General features: G+C 45.0%; 1 protein-coding gene across 4 annotated transcripts in view; it reads left to right on the forward strand.

Annotated features, from left to right (window-relative positions):
* Positions 1-16900, forward strand: part of LOC147897344 (uncharacterized) — a 132586-nt gene that overhangs the window by 12700 nt on the left and 102986 nt on the right. For 3 of the 4 annotated variants that reach the window (XM_087380630.1, XM_087380632.1, XM_087380628.1), the window contains exons 2-3: positions 16397-16506; positions 16619-16674. In XM_087380630.1, coding sequence (XP_087236756.1) covers positions 16397-16506; positions 16619-16674 — 166 coding nt within the window. The remainder of the gene's footprint in view (positions 1-16396; positions 16507-16618; positions 16675-16900) is intronic. The other variant, XM_087380629.1, reaches the window with a different exon arrangement.

The following is a 16900-nucleotide window of genomic DNA, read 5'->3' on the forward strand; positions in this document are numbered from 1 at the left end:
GTTCACTACCACAACTCTAGAGGCAAGGTCGAGTTGGGCTGAGCTCTAAAAAAGTAGCTTTTTCCTTTTACTTTCTAGTACTGGGGCAAACTGCTGTGCTGGAGAGATGCCCAACCCTACTTGGCATCCCAGATATCTGACAGGAACACCCCTCTGAATCCAGGAAAAGCCAAGGTCAGCTCCCCAGTCTGGAGTTTCCTCATCACTGATCCAAAAGCCGAAGGATTTATGCCAATTAATGTGTGCCCCTGCAGCTGAGCAAAAAATATTCAACGCTATCCGAAAAGAATCAAGTGACTGCGAAGAGGCCTCAATAAAATTAGCAGTGTCATCAGCCAACTCACAGTCAAGAAGCTCTTGCTCCTGTCTCAAGGGCTATCTCAGCCCAAAAAGCTCAGCCTGAGATCTAAGGAAGATACTCATACCTTCTGCCACAAAAAGAAAGAGGAAGGGGGTAAAGGGCATCCCTGACGAACTGATCTGGAAATCTGAAATTTGTCACCCCTTACCCCTCCAATCAAATCCTGGCTGTGAGCTGATCTATAAAGGGAGGCCACCCCTCTAATCCATGCATCTGAAAAACCAAAACGTAGAAGAGTGTCCTCAAGGAAGCCCCAATCTACTCTGTCATAGGCTTTCTCAAAGTCCAGGAGTAGAACTGCCAGCCTGTGCCCACTCTGCATAGCCCACTTAGTGGCTTCCCAAAAGGAAAAGATATTGTCAAATATGCTCCTGCCATGCACAAAGCCTGTCTGAGTATCATGGATGAGGTTTGGAAGAAGGGGCTGCAATCGGATGCTGATCGGCTTGGCAAGGGTTTTGTATAGAGTGCCCAACAAAGTGATGGGTCTCCAATGGGATACAAAATTCCTATTGCCACCTTTCGGGATAAGGTGTATGAGTCCCTCGGTCAGTGAGTCAGGCATCTCACCCAAGTCCCAAATGCCCTGTAGGGCTGAAGTAATAGGATCACCTATCATATCCCAAAAGGCTATAAAGAAAGAAGGAGTAATACCATCGGAACCAGGGCATTTCCCCTTATGAAGGGTGGAGAGGGCAGACTTGAATTCTATGTTGGTAAAGCGTGCATCAAGTAAGCATATCATCTCTAGTGAGACCAACACAGGTAAACTCTGCTAAACTTCCTCTCTAGCCACATCTCTAGCCTGTGTGTCAAGATTTGCAAAAAGGAGGGAGGCATAGAAAGCTGTCGCTAAGTGCAAGACGGTATTCGGATGAGATTGCAAAGCGTCGTCAGAGTCAATAAGCTGCCTGACATTCTCTCTACTATGTTTGGGACCAAGTGTAGAGAAAAAGTATATATTGACACTCCCTCCCATTTGTATCCAAAATGACTCCCGTGCATTGAAGGCATACTCTGCTCTCTGATCAAGCAATGTCTGCAAGTGAGCCCTTGCCACAGCAAAGCGCTCCTGTATCCAAGCATCTAATGGTCGTCTCTGCTCCTCCCTCTGCAAGGCTGCCAACTGCCGGCGGATACCAACCTCCCACCTGAGTACCTCACCTCGCCGAGCACTAGCAACGGAGTGATAAAAGTTGCTGATACTGGCAAGTGCTATGGCCACATGTGAAGGACCGGCCACCCCCCCTTGCATGTGAGAAGCCCAGATCTCCAAGACTGCCTCTGTGAGAGTTTCATCCGTGTATAAGGCATCGGGGATCCTGATACTGTGAGACTGTCCTCTCAGATGGGCCTCTGAGATGGACAGAACTACTGGAAAATGGTCAGAATTGGAAACACCAGGTCCAATGCAAACTGTCCCCCCTCTATCAAGAGCCTAGTCATCCACATAGAGTCTGTCAATCCGAGCATGGATAGGCATATGCACCCTATGGTTCGACCATGAAAACAAAAGTGATTGAGACTGAATATGAAATGCATCATTTGATGAAACATCTCTACCACTGAACCTGAATAAGAAGGCATCCCAAGCTGCTCTCTCGAGGGAATGAATACCACCTTCTCAGCCCCCTTGCTTATCAGAAGGTGCCTCAACCATGTTGAAGTCACCTCCAATAATCCATGAATCTACAATGTCAGCCCACGAGAACAACTCTTTCCAGAACCGAACAGGGTCCCCTCTGTTGTTCGGAGCATAGAGGTTGAGGAAACCAACCTTACGTTCGTCAATCAGAAGTAAAACCCACTGGGCCTTAGAGGGGGTTATGGTGCCGTGTCCAATGATCAGAGGGAGAATAGAATCTGAAACTGATATGCATGTACCTCCTCTGGTTCCCAAGGCTGGAAGCCAAAAAGTCCGGCATGAAAGCAGCTTACCTGACTTGGAGCAATGTCAGACATCCAATTTGTGTTCCTGAAGAAAAAGAATGTCTAGGGAACCACCTGAAACACCTGGATGGAGTTGATTCCTGATTAGCTATCTGCGACGGCGATGAGGGATGCCGCCCAATCCCTGTATATTCCAACTGGCTATCCTCTTCAGCGGGAGGAAGCGGGTTGGGATACCTTACCCGACCTGGAATACCTCCTGCCATACACACGAGGTCCAAGGGGAGGAAAGTCCACAGGTGAGAGAGAGAAGGATCTCTCATAAGGGATGCCTATAACTGGCTCTCCGAAAGTAGAAGGTACAAAATCATCATCTGGGAGTTCAGAGAGGTCCTCCAAAGCGAAAAAGGAGTTCTGCTGAGCCAGTCCTGGTGAGGGTGTACGAAGGATTCCTACCGAAGCAGGGATAGAATGTAAGACCCCCTTCCCTTTATCCAAAGAAGAAGGCACCTGTACTGGATCCTGATCAAGAAGTGCTGCGGATGAGGTGCCAACAACCTGGGCTGCTGAGGAAGGTACAGCCTTGATCCAGGGATGGGGTCGAACAAGGCTCCTGAACACTAGTCTCCTCCCGAGGCTCCAAGGGGGTAGCCTCCGAAGTGGTGGATGTGTGATCTGAAGTAGAGGGCCTAACCGCGACCGAAACCCACCATGGGCCAGAGATGGTGCGAGGTGTAGGAGGGACTCGGGTAGCCCTAGGAGGGGGGGGGAGCTTGTGTCTGAGGCGGTGCCTGTGGGGCGGTAGGTCCTGCTCCAGCTCTCTGTCGTAAGCTAGTATGACTCGGTTGCTTTCTGGACTCTTTGTCTTCTTTGGGCAATCTTTGGTGAAGTGCCCTGAGGATCTGCAAATCCTGCACTGGTCCTGCCGACCTGCAACCTTAGATCTCTGGCGGAAGGACCCATCGTGTCGCTGTAGCATGATGTGGTCATCTGAAATATTGGGGTCCTGGACAATGACCCTTAGGTACCCCATCCATCCTGACCGCTTCAGCAGCCGAAGAGGGTTCGCCAGGAAGAGGGGGGATCTCTGCTGCCACACCAAACCTCTCGCCAATAACTGAAAGTAGCCGGTCATAAACTGAGGGAAGACTAGGGAATCTGATGAAAACAAAAACTCCCTACTTGTCCTCTTCAACTGGGTTAAAGCCCAGTTGAAAGGGAAACAAAAAAATCATCCTGTAGCCTAGAAAAAGAAAACCGGCCTGTAGTAGGTCTCTCGTGACGTCCGGGGAATCTAGGCACACCTGAAAGAAACCTCGTCCCAACAAACGAACATCCTTAAGGTGGGGGGTGAGCTCCTGGGGAAGTGCCGTAAGCATCCAATTTCTAGCTTGTGACCTGGAGGGGTGGGAGCCATGGATGCGTGCAAAGAGAGTCGTGGAACACTCATGCTCCAAATCCTTTTGCAGTTGTTGCAGCTCGTCTTTTGAGAAAGTGACGGTTCTCGCGGCCGGTGTGGGTGGTAAAGGATTGACTGAATGGGAACCCATTCATCAATCGAGGTGGGAAAGGCCGATTCAAAACCAAAAAAAGAACTCCGTCCGCTTTCCTGAAGCCCAGGAGACCCCTAACAAAAATAGGGGTACTCCAGATGAGGGGAGAGGGTGAAAGGAAGGAGAGAGAGAGAGGAATGAGCAAGGAGAGGAGGAGTCAGCAAGAGGGGAGGATAAAGGAGAGGAAGAAGAGGGGGCAGCAAAGGGAGAGGAAGAAGGAAGAGGAGGGGAGGAAAGAGGAGAGGAGGAGTGGAGGAGAGGGAGGGGGAGGAGCTGGCAGCAGTGAGGGGGGGCTGAAGCAACGCAGGGGGGGCTGGCAGCAGCGGGGAGGGGGGGGGTGCTGCAGCAGCGCAGGGGGGAACAGCAGGCAAGGGGGAGGGGAGGGAGGAGGCAGTGCGCAGGGGGGAGGCAGCGTGCAGGGGGGAGGAGGTGGCGCGCAAGGGGGAGGCACTGTGCAGGGGGGAGGAGGTAGCGCGCAAGGGGGAGGCAGCAAGCAGGGGGGAGGAGGCAGTGCGCAGGGGGGGCTGCAGCAGCGGAAGAGGAGGGGAGTCGAGGGTAGGGGGGAGGGAGGAAGCAGCAAGGAGGGGAGGGAGGGAGCAGCGAGGAGGGCAGCAGGAGGGAGCAGTGAGCAGCAGCAGGTGAGACTGCTTGTGTAGAACTAGCACCTTCAAAGAGAAACAAATAATCAAGCCCTAATTTTTGAAATTAGCGTTTCTGATATTTCCTAAATAACATGCAGAACTATAAACCCAGTGCAGCAGAGGCCAAACATGCCAAAAGCCCCAAAATATTCTGAATTGCAAATGTCGACTTTTAGGTTAAAAATCACAGTTTTGACTGTTTTTCCCAGATTTTAGTACCAAATGAACCTAGATTTTCTGTTCAGAGTGTCGACCAGTAGTAATAGATGTGGGTGATAGTAGAGATGAAGGCATCCTCAATTAAACCCTGAATTGCCAAAAAAACAATGTTTTAGTAGGGGCGTCCCGTTGATACTTGCTGATGATCGAATTCTGCTGTAACAGCCTGAAAACCCTAAAAATGGGAATGGAACAGCTTTGAATTCAGCTTTTGTGAAGGCATCTCTTGGAAAACATGCCGGTTAGCCGATAGAGAAGGATAGATTGCACCGACTTCAGCTCCAAGAGGCCTGGATGTTGCTCCACGAGCTATGAACGTGGCCAGGTTATGGAAAGGCCAGGCGAGCAAAAAGGAGTGCAACAAAAGCTGCAAAACAGAGACGAAATGAGGGCAGCAAGGATGGCGGCTATGTAAAAACCCTAAAAGGGTGGAAAGGAGCTGAAAGGAGACGAAAATGAGGCAAAATCTGAGGCGGAAACGAGTAGGTTTGAGGCGGCTGCAAGAAGAAGTTTGAGCAGAATTAGGGTTTTTGGTTAGGGTTAGGTCTGGGATGACGTGGTAGCTATGGCAGGGTGTACCTACTCTGACACCATGTTAGAAACATGGTGTGAGTGAGAGAGAGAGATAGGGTAGGGAGTGAAGGAGTGATATACAAATGTAGAAACCATGAAGGCTTTCATTCATTCATCATCATCACTAAATGAGACAAGTGAAGTACAAGCCTATAGGCTACATGCACCAAGTGCATATGGGATAAGTCCCATAGTGACATGTGGCACTCACACATGACTCACACAAGGACTAGTACTAGATCTCCTAGTACTACACACCAACACATCACATCAACACACTCTTTGGCTATGATTGCCCAATCCATCCTTTTGTACATCTTGAAATTCAAGAGAAGGATTGCAAGGCGCTGAGACTCCTTGCGAGCCCAACTAGTCCTTCCAAAAAGTGATGATGTTGTCCAAGATGCTTCACTCTTGAACAACTCCAATCTACATGTCATAAAGGAAAATGAGAAGGATGGGATGTAGCTGCAGCCTTAAGACCTTGGCTAAGATCCTATAGATTTTGTTTGGGATAGTTATTCATCATGTCCGGATGTTGGCCTTGTCCCTCTCTTCAAGGATCAGGCACATCCATCAGTGAGAGAGAAGAGAGCATTTGCTCTGAATCAAAGTTCTCTTGAAAGCCAAGGAAGAGTGGATGACTTGTCAAAGTCCCAATATTGCCAGAAGAAGATGGGAGAGAGCCCATCTTCTTTGGGCACTTTTGCATTTGCCCTTCAAGGCCTTGAGCATTTGAATATGTAAAAGGGGGTGTGGCCTTCTTCGCAACATGGAACAAGTAACTATAGGCGGTAGTCATCTGTAGAATCTCTTGAGCATCTAATGTGTCTAACCTGTCTCATCCCTAAGACCTTGGGGCAATGCCCCTCTTCATCTAAGCCGAGTTGTTCAGAAGGGCTGTCTCATCATCCTATCACCTTGTTATTCCCATTTGGCCCATCAAGAAGGTTATGAGTCCTCTGAAAGCATGGCTTCCATGGCTTGTAGGGCTTGCTTGGCACATTCATCTCGATTAGCCAATCATCGTGTATTTGGCCACTGCTCTCTAAGCCTCTCAATGCAGGCAAAGTTTTGTGTAAGTCCTCGCTTTCTCCCTTGAAGGGTCTGGAGATGACTGAATGCCTTCTTCCACTATGCATGTGGATGGACACCACTTCCAATGGGCCCATCTGATCCTGAGGAGAAGTGGCCTCTAGGGTTTAGATATGGAAGATAGGTTGTCTTGCATGCTCATCCTTGCAAAGTTAATTGAGATCTTCAATCCTCTTTGGGATAGTCTTTGTTGAGGCTGCTCCAGATGTAGCAAAATGAAAGAGTGAACTGACATTGCTGTTCCTTACCAAGTTGCATGTGGCTTCTTCTCTCTACAAAGCCCGATCTCCAATATAGAAGCAATCCAACCATCCAATAGATCATCGTCATGTTGGCACCATCGAAAGGAATATCTAAGGGCACTGTTTGGAGGGATATCTAAGGCTATTGTATAATCTAGTGAACTCTCGCTCCTACCAAGGTTCTCTGTCTCTTATGGGTAGGGTTCCTCCTGGGCTGCCTCTACCATGAGGGATTTTTTCTTAGGGAATAGAGGGGCACATGTCGAATATGGTAATGAGATTAATTTTTTTTTAAAATCCTCGTTCATCATACATTGTTGAACACCAAAATTATCATTGTGCATAGAATGGTCAATATCCATCGATTTGCAAAATAGCAAAGAAGATGACACAGCTAGTTCATAAGTTGTCCTCTCGTTTTTTTTTATAGTTGTTTTACAATATTTGGCCACACCACCATTGATGTCAGAATGTGAAGCGAAATGCCTACCATCATAAGCAAGACACCTTGTGTGATGCAAAATCGACCGAAGTGTTTCTTTGAAAAAAGCCAGTCTTTTCCTAGTAATAGATCGATGTAGTTCATTGCTAGAATGTGGAAACTCAGTGATTCCTCATATCTTTGTATGTTCGAATTAGCTTCTAGTATGCATCGATCCCAAACCTCTAAACGGCCTTAGGCAAAGCTCACCTAATAATTATGGCTACTGTCGCCCACCAGTAGGTATAGCTCCTACGCACTAATGCCATATCAATGAAATTATGAGTGCTTGCATTGTCAAAAAGCATATGCATTGGTTGGCCCATAATAGATCCTCTATGAGAATCAAATCATGAGGACCAAAAGACATATCATATACTTCACGACTGTCACAATAGGAATCGACAGCAAAAAGTTCAATACTTGAGATTGCTGTCGACATAGCTGAAACCTTAGTCTTTGCTATGCAAGCAGCAACCTTACCTCCCTTCTTTGGAGTTGTGGTGACGAAGAAGGGCAATCTTTGGTTATCTTCCCTGTTTGATTACAATTGAAATGCATAGACTTGAAACACTTGAACCAAATAGACTTTTCCTTAGCCTTAGAGCGGTCCACAAAATCCTTACGCGACCGGTTGCGCTTGAAAACATGCATGTTTGTTGTGTTGTTACGGCCTCTTTTGCTTGATTTTACTTTCAGCCCTCACTTGGTTCTTGAGATGATGATGGACCCGATACACCTTTAACTCCTGGAGAGGCAATAGTTTGGTTGAAAGTATTGGAATAAGGCATAACATCTTCTAAAGTCTCAAGTCTGGTGGTGTCACTCTTCATTCTGATACTAGAATAGGTAGCAAACTTACACTGAAAAAAGCTGGAAATTATGTGTATAAGCATCCAGTGTCTTGCCTTGCATAGTATGTCATTTGAGTTTGATAAAGTTCTCAAACTCATTAGGTTCTTTTGCAAATTTGGCCACGAACGCAGCTTTAAAGTCCTACCACTTGAGTGGAGTCTTGGACTTCCTTTTGAATTCAGCATAGCATACATAGGTGTTATCACGTAGGTACATTTTTAGTGTCATTCTCTGTGGTCTTTAGGATATTGCGTCATGCTGAAGTGTGCTTTCCAACAATTAAGCCAGAGAGACACATATTCTGGCTGCTTGTCTTTTTTCTCCCCATTGACCATCTCAGGAGTGAATGAAGGATGTCCCATTGGTATCAATGGGCGTGTTGGAGTTGGTGTTCTCATTGAAGCTTCAGCATCATGTGTTGCATTTTCGTCATTTGAGCAAGCTCTCGGGTCATAGAAGGCTTCAGCGCTCGAGGTACATCGCTATATTGCAAAGTGGAATGTGATTGTACTTGAGGTTGTTCTTGATCATGCATCAGCACATCTTCATCCGGACATAGCGTGCTTCTTCCTACCACAAAGAGGAAGCTCTTTATTGAGATTTCAAATCATGATGCACTAAGGCTCATGGCTCAATGTGAGACTCCATGTCGTCACAAGGCTCGGACTTTTATATTCCTTTGCTTGGACCTGAAAATTGCTATTCCGAGATACGAAAAAGCCCACAAGATGCCGCCAGAACAGCCTGCTCGATGTAGGATCGTTTAACGAGAGAGAGAGAGAGTGCAAGGTACAAAAAGTCCAAGATAGCAACCGTCACGTCAACAAACTTCCAACCCAAATCAAAGGGCAAATGCAGATTTGACCCAAATGTGATTGTGTCAGGCAATGTTCACTGCAAAAAACAGCAAATCTGGCAAAAGCCCCAAATTTAATGAGGGCAAATAGGCCAAAAAGAGGGCAAATGCAAAAAAGCCACAAATTTTGCTGAAATTTTTGCAAATGTGACCCAATGTATAAAAATCTGACTCAATGTCCTGCAAAATTGACTCAATGTCCTGCAATCAAACAAGAAATTGCAGACCAAATCCCAAATCTCTAGTGTTCTTGCAAGTGGTTGCAACTAGAGGAGATGAAAGGTATTGAAAACCCCAAATTTGCCAATGTCGTGCAAAAGCCCCAACATTGGTTCACAGCCAATGCCAATACAGATACGAAACCTGAAGACAGCTTCACACGTGCAAAACTATACGGAGATCTCGAAACAAGTACCAATTGTACGGACAGCTGTTATGTACGGAACAAGTACGGTGCAGTTGTACGGATGTACAGAGCATATCCAGTGTATGGTGTACGTACAATCGTACGGATATAGTGTACGGTTGTACGGCGGCACATGTACGGAGCTGTACAACGGTTGTACGGAACGCAGCTGGTAGAAGGCATACAAGATCTAAAGCAGGATCCATACGTATCTATATGAATGTCCGCACAGTTGTATGGATTGTACGGAAGAGAGGCGCATGGAGCAATGAAGGTCCGGGGAGCTGGGCGGCTAGATCTACAGCACAAAAAATGGCGACTGATGGCCACGGGTGCTGAAGGAGATTCAAAAAAGCTGCAGTAGGGACAACTGGCAAAGGAGCAGACTTGCAATGAGCAATGGAGGGCTCAAGGGGCTGAGGAGAGCTGAAAGACAAGTGTAGACCTTGGCTCTGATACCACTGTAGGATCGTTTAATGAGAGAGAGAGAGTGCAAGGTACAAAAAGTCGAAGATAGCAGCCGTCACGTCAACTAGGACTAAGTGTCCTAGGTGTCACATAGGACTAAGTGTCCTATGTGGCATAAAAGGCACAAAATAAACTAAGTGCCTATACCTATGCCTACAAGACATATACCAAGGCCCATAGGGCATCACTAGAACTAGGAGAAGATGTCCTACACTCGAGAATGCAAATGTGTGCAATGCATGCAGAATTTGAATGCCGATTGGCCCTCCAATGGGGAAGAGTGCCCTCGTGATAGTACTTGTTTCTATTTTCAACCTACATGCAAGGTGTGTGTGAGATGGCGGATGAATGCAATGTGAATGAAGAATGCTACGTGAGATTCACAATGAAAGGGTGATACCCTTTCATTAATGTCCCTTGAGATCACTCAAGTTCCATCTTCCCATTTACACCTACCCTTAGCCTATGACCCATGCATCTACCATTCAATGCACCTTAATGCACCCTTTCCTTCCAATTGCCCCTAGGACCTAGACACGTGTGTGCACATTTTTATTAATAGAATAAGTATCACATGTCCAAATTCGATGCTGCTAAAGCAGTGGCTCCAGTTGACTGCCATAACAAATCGGTCAGTGTCCATCATAAATACATATACATGTTACACCATTGGCATATAATATATAATAATGTTTAAATGTCTACTAATCACAGATTAGTGATTTCTCTTGTCATGACACTCCCTCCTGCTTGACTGGGCAGAAGTCCTCTTCTGGATCCTCTCTCGTCTGTTTCTCCTTGCGTATGCTTCTCTTTGACTTCTGCATTTGCATCTCCTCTTCATACTCTGCAATAGTCTTCTCTTGGTAGTACACGATCTCTTCTGAATCAGAACTTAAATCTCATCTTCAAGTTCTGGTTCCTCTTAATGCTGAATATTCAAAATGCAGAAGTACCACTGCAGTGCCTCTTCAATATCTCTTCATGCTCATAATTCTCTTCTGAATACCAAGCTGCTGAAATCTCTTTATAGTAACCTGCTCAATAAGCTGAAACATATTCTCAACAAATTAGTCAGTATTAAAACGATTCTCTCACCCAAGTGTTTCATTGAACTACGTAGACCTTGGCTATAGATGATTTTGTGATGCAGAACTACTTAATCTATAGAAACTATAGACCTTCAATCTCTTTTTCCAACTCTTCTATTTCAGCCCTCTTCATCCTATAAGACGCTCTACATGGAGGAGAAAAATATTTATTTTTTGTTCATACTTTATAATGAATATGCCTACTCTTTATTCAGTTTACACATCCACACCAATGTTGGCTGAATGGATAGCATTTACTCTTGGTTCTATGTTCACCGTAGAGTCCTGGGATGAGGGGGTAGAAGCCTCACCCTCCTGCTTGGATGCTTTGCCTTTCCCTTTTACAGAATTGGTTTTGACAATTTTGGCTAATAGAGTAGTACATTTATGCCATGGATGCCCTGGCTTATGTTTCTTACATCCAAAACATTTATCCTCCTTAATTAGCTTTTTCTTCTCATCGTTAGTCATGGAAGGAAATGGTATCCATCTAGGACGTGATTGGCTGTTAACATTTTGTACAATAGCTTTCCCCTTTCCTTTATTGAAGGGTTTACGAGGATTCAATTTCCTCTCAGCAATCTCAACCAATTTAGTGAGGTCTTTCAAGGTGGTTGGGTTGAACATCTCAACCTTATATCTCACTTTTGGGGTTAGGGCTGCTAAATACTTCTTCCTTCTATCATCCTCACTCTTCTCAGGTAACTCTAAAGAGAGTTTTCAGAACCTAGCTGTAAATTCAGCGTTATTCTCATTATTGAATTGCCTGAACCTTTTCCAACGGAAGGTCAATTCTTCTTCATGCCTCAGAGGCATGAAAGTGGCCTTAAGTTGCTTTACAAAATTGGACCATTGAAGAATAGGCTCTTTTCCCGTTTGTGATAAGGACCACCACATCAAAGCATCCTTTTGTAGATGCAGTGTGGCAAGAGCAAGCTTCTCATGGTCGGTCTTATCTTGATGGGCAAAATATAGTTCAAAATGGCAAATCCGATTGAGGATTTTATCCGCCTCTCTTGCTCTATCATACTTGGAAACTCTATTCTCTCTCGGGTTGGAATTTAGCTCTCTTTGAGGGGGTACTTAAATTGTCATCCCCAAAATTCAGCACTCTCTTAGTTCCTAATTTTGTCATCATGGACACCAGCTTATCAACGGGAGACTCCTCTCTCCCTTTTGCACTTGGATTATAATCCATGTGTACGAGATTTTGAGTTAAAGGCATAAACTCAGCACCTTGCTCTTGGTTAAACTTGTTTCTCCCTTCATTTCTGAAGGAAAACTCCCTATCAAGAGATTCTTGAAGGAGAGATGAAGGTAATTCCATATGTGGGTTATCATATTCAATATGTGTAAAACTCTCATCTACATCGTGAGGAGGTGATGGTGTTCTCTTCCTATCTCCTTCTGGTAGTGGAGGAAAAAGGACAAGTTCATTATTAAATATCCATTCCCCTTCCATTCTTTCCTTTTAGTAATACAAGAGAGAAAATGACTTGCTGTAATTTCAGAAAAGGGGTTTATTTTATAGTAGAAGTCAAATGTTGTAGAGTTGGTAGTACTTATCTGACTCTTGCTTCGTTTATGTCGAGAAAACACTTGAAATAACTTCCCTCCATGGCTCTCTTCCGTGCGGCCTTTTCGTGCCCTCACACCCTCTGCTCCTTGCACTCCTTGCTGTCCCGATGGTGGATTGTCGATGCTCTGATACCAAATGTGAAGAACAGCCTGCTCGAGAATGCAAATGTGTGCAATGCATGCAGAATTTGAATGCCGATTGGCCCTCCGATGGAGAAGAGCGCCCTTGTGATAGTACTTGTTTCTATTTTCAACCTACATGCAAGGTGTGTGTGAGATGGCGGATGAATGAAGAATGCTACGTGAGATTCAAATCTCACAATGAAAGGGTGATACCCTTTCATTAATGTCCCTTGAGATCACTCAAGTTCCATCTTCCCATTTACACCTACCCTTAGCCTATAACCCATGCATGTACCATTCAATGCACCTTAATGCACCCTTCCCTTCCTATTGCCCCTAGGACCTAGAGACGTGTGTGCACATTTTTATTAATAGAATAAGTATCACATGTCCAAATTCGACGCCGTCTGAAGCAGTGGCTCCAGCTCGACTAGTCATAAATACATATACATGTTACACCATTGGCATATAATATATAATAATGTTTTAATGTCTACTAATCACAGATTAGTGATTTCTCTTGTCATGACATGCTGCATTCAGCTTCAAATCAATAGCAATCAGCTCTAAATTGCCTTTAAGGAGCCCCACAACAGGTGCGAAACCTTCTGAATATGAAAAGCAGAGTGAAGATTAGGATAGAGCACGATCCTTATAGAGGAGGCACCAATTTTGGAGAGGTAATGAATGAGAATCAAGTTCCAACATGAGCCATAAGGATGGAGTAGCAAGCTGAAGGAGAAGGGCGACAAGCTTGTAGTTCACAATTGTGAGACGGATGGCTTTTAACAAACGTGTGGTGTAGCATTCGTGTAAAAAGGGCAACCACACCTTTCCAAAAAAGTGAAGTGTGCTACACCAGACGTGGCAAGACGATGCAAGCTCCACACCACTCTTAACCACTTTCTAAAAAGAGGTGGTACACCACTTTCTAAAAAAGAGGTGGCACACACTGACCCAACTTTCACACTTTTAGGAAAGTGCAAAAAGGAATGAGCCACAACTAATTCAACTGTTTCACTTTTAGAGAAAGGTGAAAGTGAGCTCTACTTTCCACATTTGGCAAAGTGAAAAATGGGCATGCAACTGGCACTAGGCCTTGCATGTTAGTGCATGTTCACACATGCTCCACAAATCAAGGCATGCCATTACTTTCCAAGCATGCATGTCCCCCTAAGAGCATACATGACTCCTCCTTTTTATGCATGGACACTTCTAGTTCCGCATGTTATTGCTACCCACACATGCAAGACTTGCATGTGCATGCATGCTCACTTTTGCTTGTGCATGTCTTGCAAAGGCACCACATGACTCGCATGCGACCCACTATCACCCCACAGGCTGGCAGGAGGCTAAAATCAGCAGCCCATGGCCAAAATCGCTTGGCTAAAATCAGCACAAACAGCCCAATGGCTGTAGAAAATGCTGCACCACCTTGGAGGGGTCGCCCATGCTAGGAAGCAACACCCAGATCTTGATCAGGCCAAGGAGGCAATGCCCCTCCTTGGATCAGCCCAGGAAAAGGTTCGCCTACATGCTGCACACTGTAAGAGTGCACAGTACAAAACTGCCTGCAACAGCACTCAGAGAGCAAAACAACTTGTTATCTTCTCCTGCCAGAGATGCACAAGGAAATAAATGGCTTCCCAATGCAATACATAGAGAACCAGTGATGGTGCTGAGGTAAATCATCCATAAATAGGAGGTGATGATTTGTGACAGATCTGGCCCTGGAAGCCAAAACCACCATGCAACCAGCCAGCCTACCTCACTTCTTTCTGTCCTCGCAAGGAAATGCAGCAAAGTAACCAGCAAGGGGAGAAACAAGATTTCAATCCCACGCTCAACTTCTCACTTCTTTGTGTCCTCGCAAGGAAATGCAGCAAAGTTTCCAGCAAGGGGAGCAAAAAGATTTCAATCCCACCCTCAACTTCTCACAGCACAAAGCTTCTGATTAATATCCATCTCAGCCGACTGTTGGGGAAAACCACCCTCAAGAGGAGATAGACAAAACTAGCAATTGCACATAACCTCCACTCTTGCTCATCAACAAGGGTGTCCCGAACTTAAGGGTACCCGCACACTGGATGTAGAATAACTTAACCTTAGCACATGACCCTCATTCTAGTGCCAGCTCATATTATGTCCTGAAGGGCACGTAAAGAGTCTGGCTCCCACTAAGGATCTTTGCTTGTGATGGAGAAGATAAACTTCTCCCCAGGGTCTCTTCTGCCAAAGGGATCTTTGCAAAGGAGGTACAACCTAGCTTGTCCTCAGTAAATTCTAGGTTGTTGAAATCACCTCCAACATGCCCACAGTCTACAGCTGGCTTAAGCTTGCATTAAAAGGGGTCTCTACATTGTTTAGAGATGGGAGTATATACTTTTAAGATTCAAATTTGAGGTCACTCACTCTCAAACCCTGTCCAAACAGCCCATCCACTTTGGTCAAACACACATTAGATGTGAGGACCACACTCAGACTCTCTCGCTCCATCCCACCGTGGCTATTGTCCAACTTGATCATGAAGTTTGTGCATATTGCAACCCACCATGGTAACTCATGGGGCAGGTAGGGGTGGTGAAGATGGTTATATTCCTAGGGGGCCTGGTAAATGTAATTGGGAATTTGGGTATGTCACGTGCTGACGAGTCCACATCATTCACAGTGGAGCCATGGTACCAAGGGAAGAACAGCAAGTGTGGGCCTATATACACAGGAATCCACTGAACCAAGGGATCTTTCATGCTAAGCCTGCCTTAACCCAACCTCAAACCTGGTGTTGTGATGGCGTGAGCCCAATATTGCATCCCACTACCGTACTCTTTTGGTACCCAAACAGCCTGCTGAGTCTGGTGTTTGACCTTAGGGGAAAGAGAGGTCCGATGGATGGAGGCATGAATAGGGGACGCTGCCATATGAGCTTTTTTGGCCAGAACAATTGGTTACTGTGTATAACTTCTTTGCTCCTTCAAACAGAAACTCTCATGCCTATTAGCAAAAGCCAAAAAGGAGAAAAAGGTGGCAGCCTGAGGGGGATGGTGAAAAAGGAAAGGAATATAGACAGAATAAGGGAAAGGAACCAACTATGTGAGAAGACAAGAAAAGGGGGGTGGGGGGGAGGAGAAGGAAAGGGAAGGAGAAAGGACATGAGGAGGAGAGAGATGAATGAACAAGGTAAAAAGGAAGGAGCAGAGCCTATAAAATTGGCTAAGGAGAAAGAAGGCTTTGTGGGGGTCGGGGGGCAGATGGGGGTGGACCAGCAGCCTAAGGTTGGCAAAATGGGAGTGCTGGTGGGTGCAGAAGGCCTCAGGGGGACTGCGAGCTGATGTATGCAGATACTTGTGATGCCACAAGTGCATGCATTTTGTCTGTCTATAAAAGTTTTCGTACAAACCCAAGTTTTTCTTTCATGCATACTTTTCACTGCATCAGTAGGCATTCAAGTGTGAGATTTTGATCATATTGCAGTTGCTGGCTTAGTGTTTGTTTACATAAAAACCTTGACCAATCACCTTGCTTAAGTGTTGTCATTCTAACATAAGCATGCTACATAATGCAAATGTATTTTCTTCTTCAGCAATAGCGGTTGATGACATTGTGAAGACTTCACTTGCTTCTACCCTTTGTCATGGAATTAATTGCCCTTTACTTTGGAGGATTGACCGACACTCAGCTGTTAATATCATGTATATAGTCTATGCACAAAATTGGACCAATATCCTTATGTGTATCTGAACCCTCTTGGAGTGTTTCAAATCCAAGCTATGATATAAAATATGTTTTTGAATCCTTATGAATTGATTGTAGCAATCTCAAATTGACTCTAATTTCAAGCTTGGGAAGCTACATTTCAACCCAAGCGATCCTGAGCTGCTTGTTATTGTATTGAAGGGAACCTCAGAGTGGTTATCAATTGATTGTAGATAAACTTTACAGCAAATGTCTCCTATATTCTCTGCAGATTGGCAATGCAGCCTCTTTGGGTAATCAGATGGGCGCAGAAATATTGGTCAAACGTACTCTTTCTAAAGCATACAGGAGGTTGTATACCTTTTCCTGCAATCTTAACATGTAATGCTTGGTTATTTTTCTCACCTCTCACTTTCAGAGTTTGCTTGTGATGACTTAATTATAAGAAACACTGCAATGTGATCTGATGATGTTTACTTCCTTTGCTTTACAGATCCTATCGTTGCATTGACAATTGATGATGGTCCCCATGAAGATATAACACCTGAGGTAATTTCATGCTGCTGCATTTCTTAGTGTGTCAGTGTTATTCCTTTCATCGTAAATACTGTGGAACTTTGAACTTTGGAGCCTTTGGCTAAGCATAATATACAATGTAAGTCATCTATCTATTGACAAATCTGACATGTTTTTTGTCATTTTTTTGTGAATTTTTTTTCTTCATTTTCTGTTGACATATTAAGCTTGCAAAAGGTGGATTCTATTCATTTACAAG

The sequence above is a fragment of the Dipteris shenzhenensis genome, chromosome 10, assembly GCF_047967505.1.
Source record: "Dipteris shenzhenensis isolate YYH24624 ecotype China chromosome 10, Dip_SZ_1.0, whole genome shotgun sequence".
Lineage (NCBI taxonomy): Eukaryota > Viridiplantae > Streptophyta > Polypodiopsida > Gleicheniales > Dipteridaceae > Dipteris > Dipteris shenzhenensis.